Source organism: Scyliorhinus canicula, chromosome 6, assembly GCF_902713615.1.
Source record: "Scyliorhinus canicula chromosome 6, sScyCan1.1, whole genome shotgun sequence".
Taxonomy (NCBI): Eukaryota; Metazoa; Chordata; class Chondrichthyes; order Carcharhiniformes; family Scyliorhinidae; genus Scyliorhinus; species Scyliorhinus canicula.
The window spans coordinates 169762285-169778396 of NC_052151.1; the positions used below are offsets into that span (position 1 = coordinate 169762285).

The 16112-nt window shown below is 46.0% G+C and overlaps 1 protein-coding gene across 1 annotated transcript in view; it reads left to right on the top strand.

The window, feature by feature from the left end:
• Positions 1 to 16112, top strand: part of LOC119967641 (CUB and sushi domain-containing protein 1-like) — a 2889858-nt gene that overhangs the window by 2627379 nt on the left and 246367 nt on the right. Inside the window, exons 45-47 of the mRNA XM_038800434.1 lie at positions 6066 to 6146; positions 14660 to 14773; positions 15536 to 15724. Of these exons, the coding sequence (XP_038656362.1) occupies positions 6066 to 6146; positions 14660 to 14773; positions 15536 to 15724 (384 nt within the window). The remainder of the gene's footprint in view (positions 1 to 6065; positions 6147 to 14659; positions 14774 to 15535; positions 15725 to 16112) is intronic.

Sequence of the window (16112 nt, forward strand, 5' to 3'; positions counted from 1 at the left end):
TGTAGTTTTTTGCCAATTTGGACCATGTCAAAGTCAATCTGAATGGATGTCAGCACCTGCATATTGTAAAACAAATTACTATGCAGCAAGCTGAGGAAATATTGTTAGTCAAAAACATTTAATTAGGACGTGTAGATTTAATTTAATCAACGGCATTTTGTTAATTCCTACTGTATTGAAAATAAATTCACAGTAAGGCTTGAGATAAAAGCAGTTGACTTGAATTACTCCCAAACCATTGAATGTTCGCCTCTAATTTTGCAACCGTAGATTCCATATTTAAGCCAGTGTGTGTGGAAGCTTGCTGTAGGCAATGACGCTGAGGTTTACAGCTTCTGGGCCTTACAATTGCAGACGACTACGCGATAGCTCAAAATATTGATACATGATGATGTTTTTTCTCATGTTCTCCAAATGTGGAAAGGTTTGGCATGGGTACAAAATACATTCTCCTATCCCTATTTTAACTTTGTTTACTGAGGTGAATCATGCTGCCCACTGTCTCTGGTTGCGAGAAGGCAGTACAGTATTAGTAAATGGAAAGGGACATTAGCCTGTATACTCTATAAGGCCAAAGACAATGAGGTACTTCATTGTGTAAAAAACACCAATTATTCCCGATTAAACACCAACTAACTGTCTCACTCTAATATGCAGATTTGCAAAATAGTGATGCTGCCCACAATGGGCGGGATTCCGATCGCGATGTCTCTCGTGATCGCGTGATGAGCCGGTAGATCCAGGCAGAGATTTTGGGCGCAATGTGGCATGTAGATCGTGCCCTTGGTCTCTCAAATGGAGAATCAATCCCCTTCTTCTATTTATAAAGCCTATTAACGCAAGTGCTTTTCAAACTACTCTTTCGACCTGCCCTGCCGCCTTCCATGATTTGTGCACATCTCCCCCCAGATCACTCTGCTTTTGCAACCCCTTTAGAATAGTATTCTTTAATTTATATTGCTTCTCCTTGTTCTTCTTAACAAGTCAGATCATTTCTGCTTGCACTAAATTTCACCTGCCACTGGTCTGCCCATTTCACCAGCACCTCTGAGTCTTTTTGTTTTGGTACAGTTGTTTAAAACTGTCCTCCTCATAGTTCACGATTCTTCCAAGTTGTGTGCCACAGCAAGTTTTGAAATTGTGTACTGTATGTTGAAGTCCAGGATCTCAAGAAAAGCAGGGGTCTTAACACCGACCTGTGGGAAGTCCCACTATAAAGTTTCCGCCCGTCTGAAAAACAACCATTCACCATTTTTGTTTTCTGCCACTTAACCAATTTTGTCTCCATGCTGCGAAATAACATGAGGAAATGAATGTATAATGGTGAAATTTGTCAACTGCTGCTTCTCGTGAAGCTTGGCAGATCCATGTTGAGCCAATGATGAATGCCACGTGGGTCACTGAGAGTGATGCTGGGCAAACTAACTTCGGCCCTATTGTTCTCCCTTTTTCTAGATTCAAAACTAAAACAGAAGCACCTCCTTCAGATGACATTCAAAGAACATGCATGACTCCTCACTCCCCTCAACATTAACGGCCACATGACCTAGACATAAAACTACAATGAAACCTTCACTCTAAGATGAAAAGCAACATTTAAGTAACTCCTTTGTACATTTAGCTAAAGGAGGATGAAGAAGTATTGCTCCAGTATAAGCTTCTTTTCTGCATTACAGCACCAAGCACTACAAAAATATCCACTTGGTAGATTGTAGGGAACGGATGCATCTCCTTCCCCCACCACACTCAGATCGTTTTGAAATGTTCCCCCACAGTACACATTTGGATTTTGTTTATTGTCACGTGTACCAAGGTACAGTGAAAAGTATTTTTCTGCGAGAAGCTCAACAGATCATTAAGTAATGTATCTCCACCCTCTTCACGACAGTCCTGGTCAATACTTATAGATCCTTCCTTTCAGCTACTTGGTGAAGTACAACCCATCAAAATAAAAATAGGATGATTCTGCCCTCACTGCAGACTGTCTTGCTGCAGAAGAAAGCTTTGCCCAGTGAACTGAAGTCTCTTTCTCATTAGATAGCAATTAAATTTGGATTCATTGCTGTTAACATATACCCACCAAAGATACATGTTGGCATAGTGGTACTGTCACTGGGCTAGTCATTCAGAGACCCAAGGTAATACTGTGGGGCCCAGGTTCGAATCCCAACATGGCAGATGGTGAAATTTCAAGTGAATAAATATTTGGGAATAAAAGTCGAAATCGTGACCATGAAATGTTTATTGAATGTTGTAAAAACCACAACCTCATCGCACCAAACTACTATTGCACCTACTAATGTAAAGATGGGGCCGTTGAATCTGGCGAGAGGCCTCTGGGCGAGTAACTACATATTTAAATGAGGCATTAGCCTGTGCCGTACTGTCCTGGGGTCTCATCTGACAATGCCATAGTGCCAGGCTGGCAGTGTCAAGGAGCCTGGGTGCCAGGTTGTCCATGCCAGTGATCAGGTTTGGGGGAGGGAAGGGCTGATGAGGCAGTCAAAAGATCAGAGCTGAGCTTGTCAGTGTAGGAAATGATCTAAGTGCGGCGTTCCTGGCCGAGGGCAAAAGAAACAGCAAAGCCCCGTTAAATCGCACCGCCCGTATAAATGGCTCAATAAAATATATTTTCTTTTAAATCGCAACTCTGCTTGGTTCAGTAGTGTCCTGAAGGGAAGAGAATCTGCCATCCTTACCTACTCTGGCCTACAAGTGACTCCAGATCCACAGCAATGTGGTTGACGCTTTACTGCCCCTTGGAAATAGCCCAGCAAACTACTCAGTTCAAGGGTCCATGAGAGAGGGGCAATGAATACTGGCCTTGCCAGAGACATCCACGTCCCATGAAAGAATTATGGATCACTGGATTACTAACCCAACAATATAACCATGATGTTACTGTATCAAAACAATAGGGATTTCACGTCTATTGTAATGCACCAGCTGTGAAGTGGTTTGGGATGCCTTAAGGATGTGAAAAGCACGATATGCCTGCAAGTCCTTTCTTTTTCTCAGGCACCACAACCTTGGTGCCTCAGGATTGGCTCCTCCTTCCTCCCTGGACAATCATTCAGAGTGGCCTGAATCATCACTTGTGGCCTATTCACCCGTAAACTGCAATTCAAACAGCACACTCACATCCGAAAATCTGATCTGTATGGTCTGATGTTTCAGTTTCTCTAAAGCTGTTGTACCCTTCAATACACATTTGGGACAATTTTCCTATCACTCTCAAAATGGTGTGCACCAATAATTTCCCACTAAAACGCAGAACCATTGTTTATTTATCCCCTTGACTGTTGACTTTTAAATTGTTTACTTGCGGAAATTCTTGAAAAACATCAAGGAGAAACAAAACAACAAAAGCAGTTTTTAATATAGAAAAACTTCTCGCACCCTTACAATAACTAGAGATGGGCAATGTATAATGGCGCAGCCAATGATGCTCACTTCCCATAAATGAATGTTTAAAAGAGAAGGGTATTTAAAGTGTGCCACTATCAGCACCCTTCTCGTCATTATTTCCATTTACATTCCCTTTGTCTTTCTGTCAATGACCTATTTGTCAATTTCCACCGATCGCTGACCCTCTATCCAGCCCCACTGTTCCATGCATTTCCAACCCCCTCCAACACCACCCCCCATAGCGTCCCCGTCTCCACATCAGTACAAATCTGATCCTATTTCTGGCTGTCTCCAGCTTTGACAAAGAATCATCCAGACTCAATGTTAGCTCCATCCTCTCTCCACCGATGCTTTGAGACCTGCTGAGATTGTTCAGCATTTTCTGTTTTTGTTTCAGATTCCATCACCCGCTGTAATTTGCTTTAATTTTTATCAGCGAGGTATTTAAAGAATTGTGCTTGGATGATTCATTGAAATGTGAAGAAGGAGCAAGAAAAACATGCAGGCTTAGAAAGAGACAGTTTCATAGAGGAAGGCTGAAGTGACAGTATCTTGCTCATTGTCCTCCTCAGTTTCTAAAAAACCTGCCTCTTTCACTGTACCTTCAATCACCAAGCTTACTTTATTCTTCCCGACCAGTGTTCACCACATGCCCCTATAAGGCATCATAGGTTAATATATATATTTTTTTAATTTAGAGTACCCAATTCATTTTTTCCATTTAAGGGGCAATTTAGCGTGGCCAATCCACCTACCCTGCACATCTTTGGGTTCTGGGGGCGAAACCCACGCAAACACGGGGAGAATGTGCCATCTCCACACGGACAGTGACCCAGAGCCGGGATCAAACCTGGGACCTCGGCGCCGTGAGGCAGCAGGGCTAACCCACTGCGCCACCGTTCTGCCCATCATAGGTTCATATATAATGTGCAGCAGGCAGTTTAAATGAGCATTCTTAACAACAGAAGTAATCCTTCTTCTAATCACATTAATTTCATAATGCCCATCTCGACGGGCGGGATTTTCCGCCTCCCTGCCCCAACTCCACCGTGGTGTGCGACACGAAGGCGGAGGTGGCTCGCCATTGACCTCAGGAGGAATCTTCCGAACTCACCGATATCTATGGCGTTTTGCATGGCTCGCCCATCCCACTGCTGGGAAACCTGCCATGGGGGTCGCCTTTTCCAGCACCAGAGGTCCCCGGCGGTGGGAAGGGATGGAAAATCCCACCCCACAAATACTAACCATTTGTTTTTAAAAGACAAGTGCAGCCAAACCCATAGTGTGCTGAATTCCAGCTGATGAGACAATTCTGTTTTTCTGTTGTGGAGCCATGTTGCCATGGCGCTGTAGCTGTCAGATTAACTTGCACCAGGATTCTTGTGACAGACAAAAGAAGGAAATTTTTATTCCAAATACCTGAGTCCAATTCAAACAGATACCCAAGGGTGACCCATAATGTCACCCTGTCCTCGAATACAACCATGTATTTTGATATTGTATTTGTTCTTGATCAGCCACTCAGAAGGAGGCCATTTGGCTCTGAAAGAGCACCTTACCTCGACCCACTCCCTGACCTACCCCCGTAATTCCACCTAACCTGCACATCTTTGGTCACTATGGGCAGTTGTAGCAGGGAAAATCCACCCAACCTGAATATCTTTGGACTGGGGGAGGAAACCGGAGCACCCGCCGGAAAGCCACGCGGACATGGGGAGAATGTGCAAATTCTAGACAGTCACCCAAGGTCAGAATTGAACCTTGGCGCTGTGAGGCAGCAGTGCTAACCACTGTTGAATCATGCCACCACCATTCTATTAATGTTAAATATGAACCTGCCTGGTTTAAATTTTAGTAAATTATGGACACAGCTATGGACCACTTTAACATTATACAGTGTGAAATTTTATCACTGCTGATTGGCTTTGGAGAAATGTTTCAATTCCTTATTTCCATTCTTTTGAAGAAGATCAGTGGTTTGTATCCTATTTAATCTCAGCTGTCCATTATTCAGATAATTGTCACGAATGTGTTGATGAAATCTTCAAGAATAAACTTAATAAGCAGCAGCCATATAGCGTGCTCCTCCCCGATTTAGAAAGTAATGGTTTCAAACCCAAGGCCAGAGAGTTGGAATTGTTAAAGATCCCACGGCACTTACTGAGGAAGAAAAAGGAAGCTCTTGCAGCATGCCGCTAATATTTATCCCTCAACTGAGACCATGAATAAGATTATTTTGTAATTTACTTCATGTTGCTGTGGAAGCTTGCTCGAGACAAATTTGCTGGAAAATTCCACGACACTCCGTTCAGAAACAGATACATTCATTCACCCCTTTGAAACAAATTTAGCTTCAAACTTACTACATTGACTTAAATGTCTTGGGACCTCCAGAGGTTGTGAAAGGCACTAAAATAATGCAAGTTTATTCAATCTTCATTACCTTTTCATAAGAATTGTCAGCAAGCAATGCAAAAATAAGCCTGTGTGAGTGAATTAGAGGTAGTCTCAAAATGATCTTGCCAAGCATATTCCAGCAAAATCAGAAAATAGATCCTGCATTAACCTAGCCTACAAATTCATATTTTTTGAATAAAATATTGTTAGTTGACTTAGTTGTGAAGTCATTGATTCAAAACCACATTTATTTTTTCCAGCCTACTGGCTCAAGAAGTGTCAGCAACCCCCAGTTGTTTCTTTAGCTGCAGTTCTGACTGAGGATGAAGACTATGAAATAGGTAAGTGCAAGTATCATTGATTCATTCATTACACAGATTTTTATTGTGTCTTGACTCAGATGTTTCCCCAAATGTTTTCTGATCTGACGCTCACTGCCCAATGTGCTCAAGTACTCCAAGATAAAAATGTGGTCATGTGAATTTTATTTTAATGTATTTTATTCCAAACTTATTCAAACATGAACAATCCGGGGAAAATGCACCCCCACCTCACAATTCTGTCGTCTGCACAGATTTTCCCCATTTTCCAGGAGGGTGTACTTTGGCAGCTTGGGGAACTCTTTCCAGACCTTCTGTGCAAAGTCCCTTACCAGTACATATCTAAATTCACTTCCTCTAGGGAGTTCTACCCTCTCGTTCAGTTCCTCAATACTAGCAAACCTCTCTTCCAGATGGAGGGAGGAGTACGAGCAGTTATTGGGCAAGATAGTTGAGGTAGACAGGAAGTATTTGAGAGCATCCACTATGGACGGATTGGTGAGAAGGAAAAAAGCTACAGTGGCAATTTGACAGGTTGACGACAGAGCAGCTGCACGGATGCCTCACTCTCACTCCTCTTCACTTCCTATACAGACCATCTGTCCCCACCCGGCTCAAATCCATAGTTTTCACATAACGACATTATCAGCGATGTTCCCTCTATCGTAAAATACCTCCTCAGTTGATTCCACACCTTCACATTAAACAACTGGGCTCCCCATGTATCTCCCTGGCACCAGTGGCAATGTCACCGTCACCATAGCCCTCAGGCTGGACCACTACAGGATTGTTCCTCCATCATAACCCATTCTGCCTCCACTTCTTTCCACCACTGCCTCACCTTCTCCACATTCGCCACCCGATAATAATGTAACACGCTCGGCAATGCCAACCCCCCCCCCCCCCCCCCCCCCCCCCCCCCCCCCCACCCCCGCCCTCTGCCTTTACCTCTGTAACAGGGCCTTCTTCACCCTTTGCACCTTCTCCGTTCACACAAACTCTGATATAAACGCATCCACCTTCCGAAAAAAGCCTTTGGTACACAAATTGGAAGCGCCTGGGATATGAATAGAAACATTGACAGGACATTCACCTTCGCTACTTGGACCCTCCCTGCCAGAGTCAGATGTCGTGTATCCAACCTCTTAAAATTCTCCCTGACCTCTTCCACTAACCTCCTCCACCAGCTTTGTTAAATTATATTTATGCAATATCACCCACTCTCCCGTTACCTGGATCCCCAGGTATCTGAAACTATCCTTGGCTACCTTGAATGTCTGCCCTCCTAGACTGGCTCTCCAAATCAATTAGTTCTCTGGGAATACCTCACTTTTCCCCACGTTTAACTGAGAATTCTCAAAACCTCCTTAATAGGACTATAACCCTCACCATGCTCTCCAGCGGGTCCGACATGTACAGTAACAGGTTGTATGCATATCCAGGCACCCGATGCTCCCTACTCACCCTCATAATTTGGCCAAGCACGGTAGCATGGTGGTTAGCATCAATGCTTCACAGCTCCAGGGTCCCAGGTTCGATTCCCGGCTGGGTCACTGTCTGTGCGGAGTCTGCACGTCCTCCCCGTGTGTGCGTGGGTTTCCTCCGGGTGCTCCGGTTTCCTCCCACAGTCCAAAGATGTGCGGGTTAGGTGGATTGGCCAGGCTAAATTGCCCTTAGTGTCCTAAAAAAATAATGTTAATGGGGGTTGTTGGGTTACTGGTATAGGGTGGATACGTGGGCTTGAGTAGGGTGATCATTGCTCGGCACAACATTGAGGGCCGAAGGGCCTGTTCTGTGCTGTACTGTTCTAATTCTAAAAAATAATCCCTTGCCACTCTGCCGACCCCCTGAGGGCCATTGCCAGGGGCTCAATTGACAGCACGAACAGCAGCAGTGACAATGGGCACCCCTGCCTTGTTCCCCTGTGAAACCAGAAACTTTGTGAGCTCATATCGTTGGTCCGTATGCTTGCCACTGGTGCCACATATAACAGGTGCACCCATGCCACAAACATCGGCCCAAACCCGTACCTACCCAGGACCTCAAACAGGTAAGGCACTCCACCTGGTCAATTGCCTTCTCCGCATCCGGTACCCGATCTCTTGATGGTGTCATAATCACATTTAACAGTTGCCCTATATTACTGAAGAGTTGCCTGCCCTTTATGAAAGGGTCCTCCTCGAGACGCAAACTTCTATTCCCCCCTGTCACCAGCTTGCTCAGCACTTTTACATCTGTGTTTATAACAGCAATATGGATCTGTATGACTCATTCCTAACGGGTCCTTCCCCTTTTTTGGGATTTATGTAATCGTCGCCTGCTTCATCATCTCCGGCAGCTTCCACTTCTCCAACGCCTCATTAAACATCCACAGCAAATCCAGTGCCTATTCCATCGCGAACTCTTTAGAATATTCCGCCGGAAAAACATCCGGCCCTTTCTCGACTTCATCCCCCTTATACTATCCAAAACCACCCTCAGCCCCAAAGGCGCCTCTAGCGCCTGCCTCTTTTCCTCCAGTTGTGGGAATTCCAGCCCATCCAAAAACCACCCCAAATCCCCTTCTTCACTCCCCCCATGACCACACCACAGTTTCTTATAGTATTCCCTAAACGTCTCATTAATCTTTCCCGGCTCCCCCACCATCTCCCTGTCTCTGTCCGTAGCCTCAAAATTTCCATGGATGCGGCCTGCCTCTGTAACAGGTGTGCCAACGTTCAACTTGCCTTCTCCCCGTGCACATACTGCATCCCCATTGCCCTGTGCAGCTGCTCTGTCGTCAACCTATCAAATTGCCCCTGTACCTTTTTTCCTTCTCACCAATCCGTCCATAGTGGATGCTCTCAAATACTTCCTGTCTACCTCAACTATCTCGCCCAATAATTGCTCGTACTCCTCCCTCCTTTTTCTATCCTCGTGTGTCTTAAAAAGATAATCTCTCCTCGGACCATCGCCTTCAGTGCCTCCCAAAATGTGGCCACCTCCCCGTTCTGGTTAAACTCCACATAATCTTTAATCATCGACCGCACCTTATCACAAAACCCTCTGCCTGTCAACAACCCCGAATCAAGCTGCCGTCCCGGCCTCTGCTCCCGTCCCAGTGGGGCGCATGGTCCAAAATTATTATCCCCACATACTCTGTCCCCACCACCCCTACCAACACTTCGCGGTTCACCATGAAAAAATCAATTCTGGAGTATACCCTGTAGACATGCGAGAAAAAGGAGTACTCTCTTCGTCCCCCTTCAGTTCTTAAAACGCCATGGGTTCACCATGCCCAACCTTTTCATGAACCCTCCCACTCCCTTGGAGGAAAATGGACTAGTTAGTACAGGCAACATGGTTTTCAATGGGGTAGATCATGTCTCATCAACCTGATTGAGGTTTTTGTAGAGGTGACAAAAGAAAATTGATGAGGGAAGGTCTGTGGATGTAGTTTATAAGGACTTTAGAAAGGCGTGGCATGGTGGCACAGTGGTTAGCACTGCTGCCTCACAGCTCCAGGGACCCAGGTTCAATTCTGGCCCCGGGTAACTGTCTGTGTGGAGTTTGCACTTTCTCCTCGTGTGTGTGTGTGTGTGTGTGTGGGTTTCCTCAGGGTGCTCCGGTTTCTTCCCACAGTCCAAAGATGTGCAGGTTAGGTGGATTGGCCATTCCAAATTGCCCCTTAATATTTAAAAGGTCAGCTCGGGTTACTCGGTTACTAGCATAGGGTGGAAGTCTGGGCTTAAGTAGGGTGCTCTTTCCAAGGGCAGATTCAATGGGCAGAATGGCATCTTTCTGCACTGTAAATATTCTATGTATGTCTATGTATGTTTGACAAGGTCCCACATGGCAGACTCAAACATAAACTAAAATCACATGGGATTCGGGGTGGGCTGGCTAGATGGATACAGAACTGGCTTGGTTATAAAGGACAGAGTAGCGGTGGAAGGGTGTTTTTCAGAATGGAGATTGTAACTTATGGTGTTCCTCATGGATCAATCCTGGGATGTTGGTTATTGGTAGTATAGATAATGATCTGGAGGAAAATGTGGATGGTCTGATTAATAGGTTTGTGGATGACCCAAAGATTGGCGGAATTGCTGATGGTAAGAGGATGTCAGAGGATATAACGGGATGTAGATAGATTGGGGACTTGGGCACAGAAATGACGGATGGAGTTTAATCCGGACAACTGTGATGCATTTTGGAGGATTAAACCTAGGTATAAATGATGCTGTAAAAGTCAGAACACCTAGGAACATTAACATACAGAGGGATCTGGGCGTGCAGGTGCACGGTTTCCTAGAAGTGGCAACACAGGTGGCCAAGGTGATGAAGAAGACATGCTGGCCTTCATCAGCCGGGGCATTGAGTACAGGAGTTGGGAAATCATGTTGCAGCTATATAAAACCTTGGTTCGGCCACATTTGGAGAATTGCGTGCAGTTCTGGTCACCACATTACCAGAAGGACGTGGAAGTTTTGGAGAGAGTGAAAAGAAGGTTCACCAGGATGTTGCCTGTTCATGAGCGTGTTGGCTATGAGGAGACACTGAATAAACTCGAATTGTTTCACTGGAAAGATTGAGGCTGAGGGGAGACCTGATAGAGGTCTACAGAAGTATGAGAGGCATAGACAGAGTGGATAGTCAGAGGCTTCTTCCAAGGCAGGAAGTGTCAATTACAAGGAGCACAGGTTTAAGGTGAGAGGGGGAAAGTTGAAGTGAAATGTGCGGGGTCAGTTTTTCATGCAGAGAGTGGTGGGTGCCTGCAACACGCTGCCAGAGGACGAGTGGAAGCAGGCACATTAGCAAGACTTAAGGGACATCTGGATGGGTACATGAATAGGGAAGAAATTGAGGCATATGGACCGAGTAAGGGCTGAAAGTTTTTTTTCAGTTAGTTGCATCATGATCGGTACAGGCTTGGAGGGCCAAAGAGTCTGTTCCTGTGCTGTACTTTTCTTTGTTATTTTTCATTTTATACAAAGCCTTCCCATTGACCTGGGCTCAACCTGTCCATCCTCGGCTCAACCACGCAATTAAAGTCTCCTCCCATGATCAATGGGTGCACAGCCAAATCCGGGATTGCTGCCACCAACCCCCTCATAAACTCTACATGGTCCTAATTTGGTGTGTATACATTCACCAACACCACCAGTGTCCCCTCCAATACCCTTCTCATCATCACATATCTCTCCTTCCCTCCCCCCACCCCGAGTGAAATTCCTGACCACCCATCCACTTCTCAACTTAACACGATCCTTCACGCGGAGGTATGTCTCCTGCAGAAAGACCACCCCCATCTTCAAACTCCTGTGGTGCGCGAAGAACCATGATCCTTTCACCAGTCCATTGAGCCCTCGAACGTTCCACGTTATAAGACTTACCATGAGCTTACACCTCCCCCCATCCTCCCCTTTTGGCTCTGCCCCCTCTAATTTTGCCCTGTACCAGGCCCATCCGAGATGGCCCACTTCTCCGCCTCTAACCTGGCTTCTTCTTCAACCCTGCCACGTCACATCTCCCTCCCTTCTGGGGTCTCAAAGTAGCATTCCCAGCCTTCAGAAGTCGGTTTTGCCGGGTAGAGCACCCTGCACCTCATCTGCCGTTGACACTGCACCGCCTTGGCCCTGTTAAATCTGGTACGTCGTTTTGCCAGTTCAGCCCAAATGTCCTGGTATTTTCAGACCTTGTTCCCCTCCCATTTGCAGTTCTGCTTCTCCCTGGCCCACTGCAGGATCTTCTCCTTTTCCACGAACTTGTAGAGTCTTATGGTCACCTCCCTTGGAGGCTCCCCTGCTCTTGGCTTCTTCCTCAGGGACGTGTGCACTCTATCCACCTCTGAGGTCTTGTCCAGAACCCCCTCCGTCACCAGCCCTGCCAACAGACGTGGCACTCGTGCCTTCCATTCCTTCAGGCAGGCCGTCGATTCGCAGGTTCTGCCTTCTCAACCTATTCTCTTGTTCTTCCACCTTTGCTCTCAGCACCTTGCAAAGATCTCATAAGAGCCCCACCTCCACCTCCAATGCTACCACCCGATCGCTGTGTTCCGACATCACCCTCTCCATTTCTTGGATCTGCGACCCCGTGCCTCTAGACCGTTTTCGACCTTTTCCATTGAGCCCTTCACAGGTGCCACAGCCCCTTCGATGCTCTTCCTCCACCTCTTTCCTTTGTTGATGGAACTCTTTGCTGATGACAGCCGTTAACTGTTCCATCTTGGGCTTTCCAAACTGCACTGGCCCTTCTCCCTCTGCCATCTTCCCAATAACTACTGCACCACAGGTCTCTTCCAACTCCATGGCCAGGTCTTTCACCTTCTGCTGGGTTTGCTGAGCAATAGTCCTGACACACCCGGGGGAAATGCCTACTGTTTTCAGTTGCAAAGGGCTTTATTCTATGCTTCGAGCAGGAGCTGCCCTGTGTGCAACCACTCACACCATGGCTACCACTAGAAGTGATGAAATCAAATCTGTAAGAATTATCTCCGATTTTTTTCTAAAGTAATTCCAAACCAAAGCGTCAAAAACTTTAAGTATATTTTCCACTACATGTGATCTTTACACCATTATAAACTTAAAAAAGATTAAATGATTAAGACTAAATTAGGGGCTGGTTTAAAACAGTGGGCTAAAGAGCTGGCTTGTAAAGCAGAACAAGGCCAGCAGCGCGGGTTCAATTCCCGTACCAGCCTCCCCGAACAGGCGCTGGAATGTGGCGACTAGGGGCTTTTCACAATAACTTCACTTGAAGTCTACTTGTGACGATACGCGATTTTCATTTTATTTCATGACTTGTTTCCTACTTTTTATGAAGACAATTTTAGCAACAAAAATGATCTTGACTTGAACATGTACTTGAGTTGTCCAACTTCAATCAGATTGAACCCAAACTTTGTTAGCCGGGGAGGGTGAAGTAGAGAAATAAGTGGTGGGGCCCGGGATGCGAGTGGGTTTTATATGGGACAGACTCTTGGGCAGTACCCAATGTGCAACATTTTCCGACTGATGAAAATTTCCCTATTGAGACAAATGTGCATTTGTTGCATTCACGTCCCACCCTGCATTGACATCACGAGCAGAGATGGGATGATAAGCAGATGTCAGCAGCCAGTCTCACCATATCCTACGTCACTTGACTTCTACACATCGTGGGCTGAATTTTTTGGGGCACTTGGGGAAAGGTTTGGAGGTGGCAAGGCCATCAAAAGGAACGGGATGTGCCCAGTTCCTTCCAACCAACAGTGGTGGGAATGGTGCCAGATGATCATTCTGTCAGGAGCCCAACTTAGTCACTTATGTGGCCAATTTAAGGGTCACATCCTAAATCCACTGGCATTTTACCTCTGGTGAAAGGCTGTCTGCCTTGTGGCAGGACTACCAGGGAGATCCTGGCAGAATTTCAGCAGGCGCCCAGAGTAAATGGGAGGTTCCTTATCGGGCATTGCTTGACCCATGGAGGAGCCCCTGGTGGCAGTGGGTGGGTCCCACAACATTGGTTCCGTCTGTCCTCAGACACCCTCCGATTCCCCACCTCTTCCGTTTTCCCACAAAGCCCTGCAAGGTAGGACCATGGGACCCTAGGTCCATTTTACCTGGAACATCCATTATTCCTTTAGATTTCCCCAGCAGTGACCAGCACTCTGTGGCACTGCTGAGCTACCATCCCTATGTTTGGGGGGGGGGGGGGGGGGGGGGAGAGGGGGGGGGGGGGTGAGCCATCATCTTTAATAGGATGGCAGGGCCTGTGGCAGCCACTTAATGGATTCCCGCTCTGAATTGCGGCCTCAGATTTGCCACTTCCAGACCTGGAGGTGGGGCTTCTGCTGCCTGTGGATAACCATGGCGGGAAAGTGGGCTGGGGAGGCGACACTGCTGAAATGTCTCTGTGAAACCGGGTGCTCGATTCTCAATAGCAAAACATAAGATTGCTTCACAAATAAAACTGGAGATCTTTTGCTCCAGTTGTGTCGGGTTCAGCAGCAAAGTATGTTCTGACACGTCTGTTCCCTCACGGGGAATTCTAGAACGGACACACCAGACTTTCCCCCTTTCTACAAATGACTCCAGTGCTGGATTTAAAATTGGGCAAATGGGCTGTTAGAACTACCACCCTGCCACACACCTGGAGACAGAGTGTAGCTACAGGAATGGGGCGGCTGGTGCATTAATGCCTGGAATTGGACAGCATACAAATAAATGTGCTATTTCCATGTGGGTGGCATTTACATCATGTTATCGTCGTCTTCTGATGCAAGACATGCCATCGCTGTATCCAAGTGTTAGGATGGGACAAGCAAAACAAATGATTAATTTTTGTGTTCTTTGTTCAATTTTCATTCTGTCCTGTTCTCCTGAAGGGTGGTGAGCCAAAAATAAAATGATCTGAGCAGTTATTTCATTGCTGTTTGTGGAATCCTGCTGTGTGCAAACGTAGTGTCATGCTCCCTAAATAACATAAGTGACCACTTTTCAGAAGTACTTCATTGGCTTTAAGATGTCCTGAGGTTGTGCAAGATGTTTATAAATGTTAATTCTTTCTCTTATCAGGTGATATAGTCAAGTACCAGTGTCCCCCTGGATTCACACTTGTTGGCAGTGAACTCATGACTTGCAGACTATCAACAAAATTGCAGTTTGAAGGGAACCCTCCATCTTGTGAAGGTGAGGGATTACAGGCGGAGCTGTGATTTCTTTACAACTACAGTTTACCCCTTAAGCAGAGAAGGCAATCGGGTAGGGTGGTAGAGGGAGAAAACCCACATGAATCTTCTGCCCTCCCCTGTGGTGAGGTGGCAGGTGACATTTAATCGGACAGCGGGAGGGGAGGGGGGAGCGTTGATGAATCCTACCAACTTCCTACCTCTACCCTGATTAGGTCCAGGGTCAGAAAGCCCATGGGTAGCCTTCCCACCCCATTACCAATTTTGGCTAATGACCAATTTATGCTCATTTAAAGGCTTTGTTCTGCTTCTGCGGAATTAAAGAGTTAAATAAGATGACATTAACTAAAATCAGGTTTCCCTTTCTGTCAGGAAGGTTGATGGGTGGTCTAATTGAAGGATTTTAAAAAGAGATTACATTTTATCATGGCCAATCCACCTAACCTGCACATTTTAGTCTGGGAGGAAACCGAAGCATCCAAAGGAAACCCACACAGACATGGGGAAAACATGCAAACTCACCTAAGGTCAGAATTGAACCTGGGTCCCTGACGCAGTACTAACCATGGTGCAACGGTGCCACCCTCTCTCCCATCAATAGCAAAAAGTATACAATATCGTGTGAAACTCTGGGAATATCATTCCTGAAACAAATTCGGGTACAATTTCAGGTTAAAAATAATGGGTGAGGCCTTATTTTTTTTTCTTTGCAATCCAGCGACCTAGCAATAATCAGATCTCCATTTGTATTTTATAATTTCAGCACAGTGCCCTGTAAATGAAATTCGCAGAGCCTCTTCGGGAGTCATTTTAAGTCCAGGATATCCAGAAAATTACCCTAATTTCCAAACCTGTTCCTGGACAATTCGAGTGGAACCCCGGTACAATATTACTCTTTACATGGAGATGTTTCAAAGTGAAAAACAGTTTGATGAGCTGAGCATATTTGACGGTAAGATTAACTTTTTTTTATCAATTGATAGTGTAATGAAGTAACTTTTGTTAAGTCTGACTAAATTGAGTTGTCAGAATGTGGTCTACATGTAGACTAGCCAGTGGTGCTCTGCTGTTAACAAAAAGGTTGGCTTTGTAAAATGTACTTAGCTGAATATGGAGCAGCAGTGCTCCTGACAGGTCCACTCCAGCTCAGGAAGCTGTTACTGATCTCTGCTCTGCCTTCTCTTGATTGCTCCCATCCATCTGCCCCCCCCCCTCCCCCCTCCCGCCCCCACTGATACGCACACACCCTCACACGCATGCACACACACCCAGCACTCTGCTTGTGGACACCTTGGCGGCCTGGACAACCATTGGGCAGACTGATGTAAATGTGGCCTGAG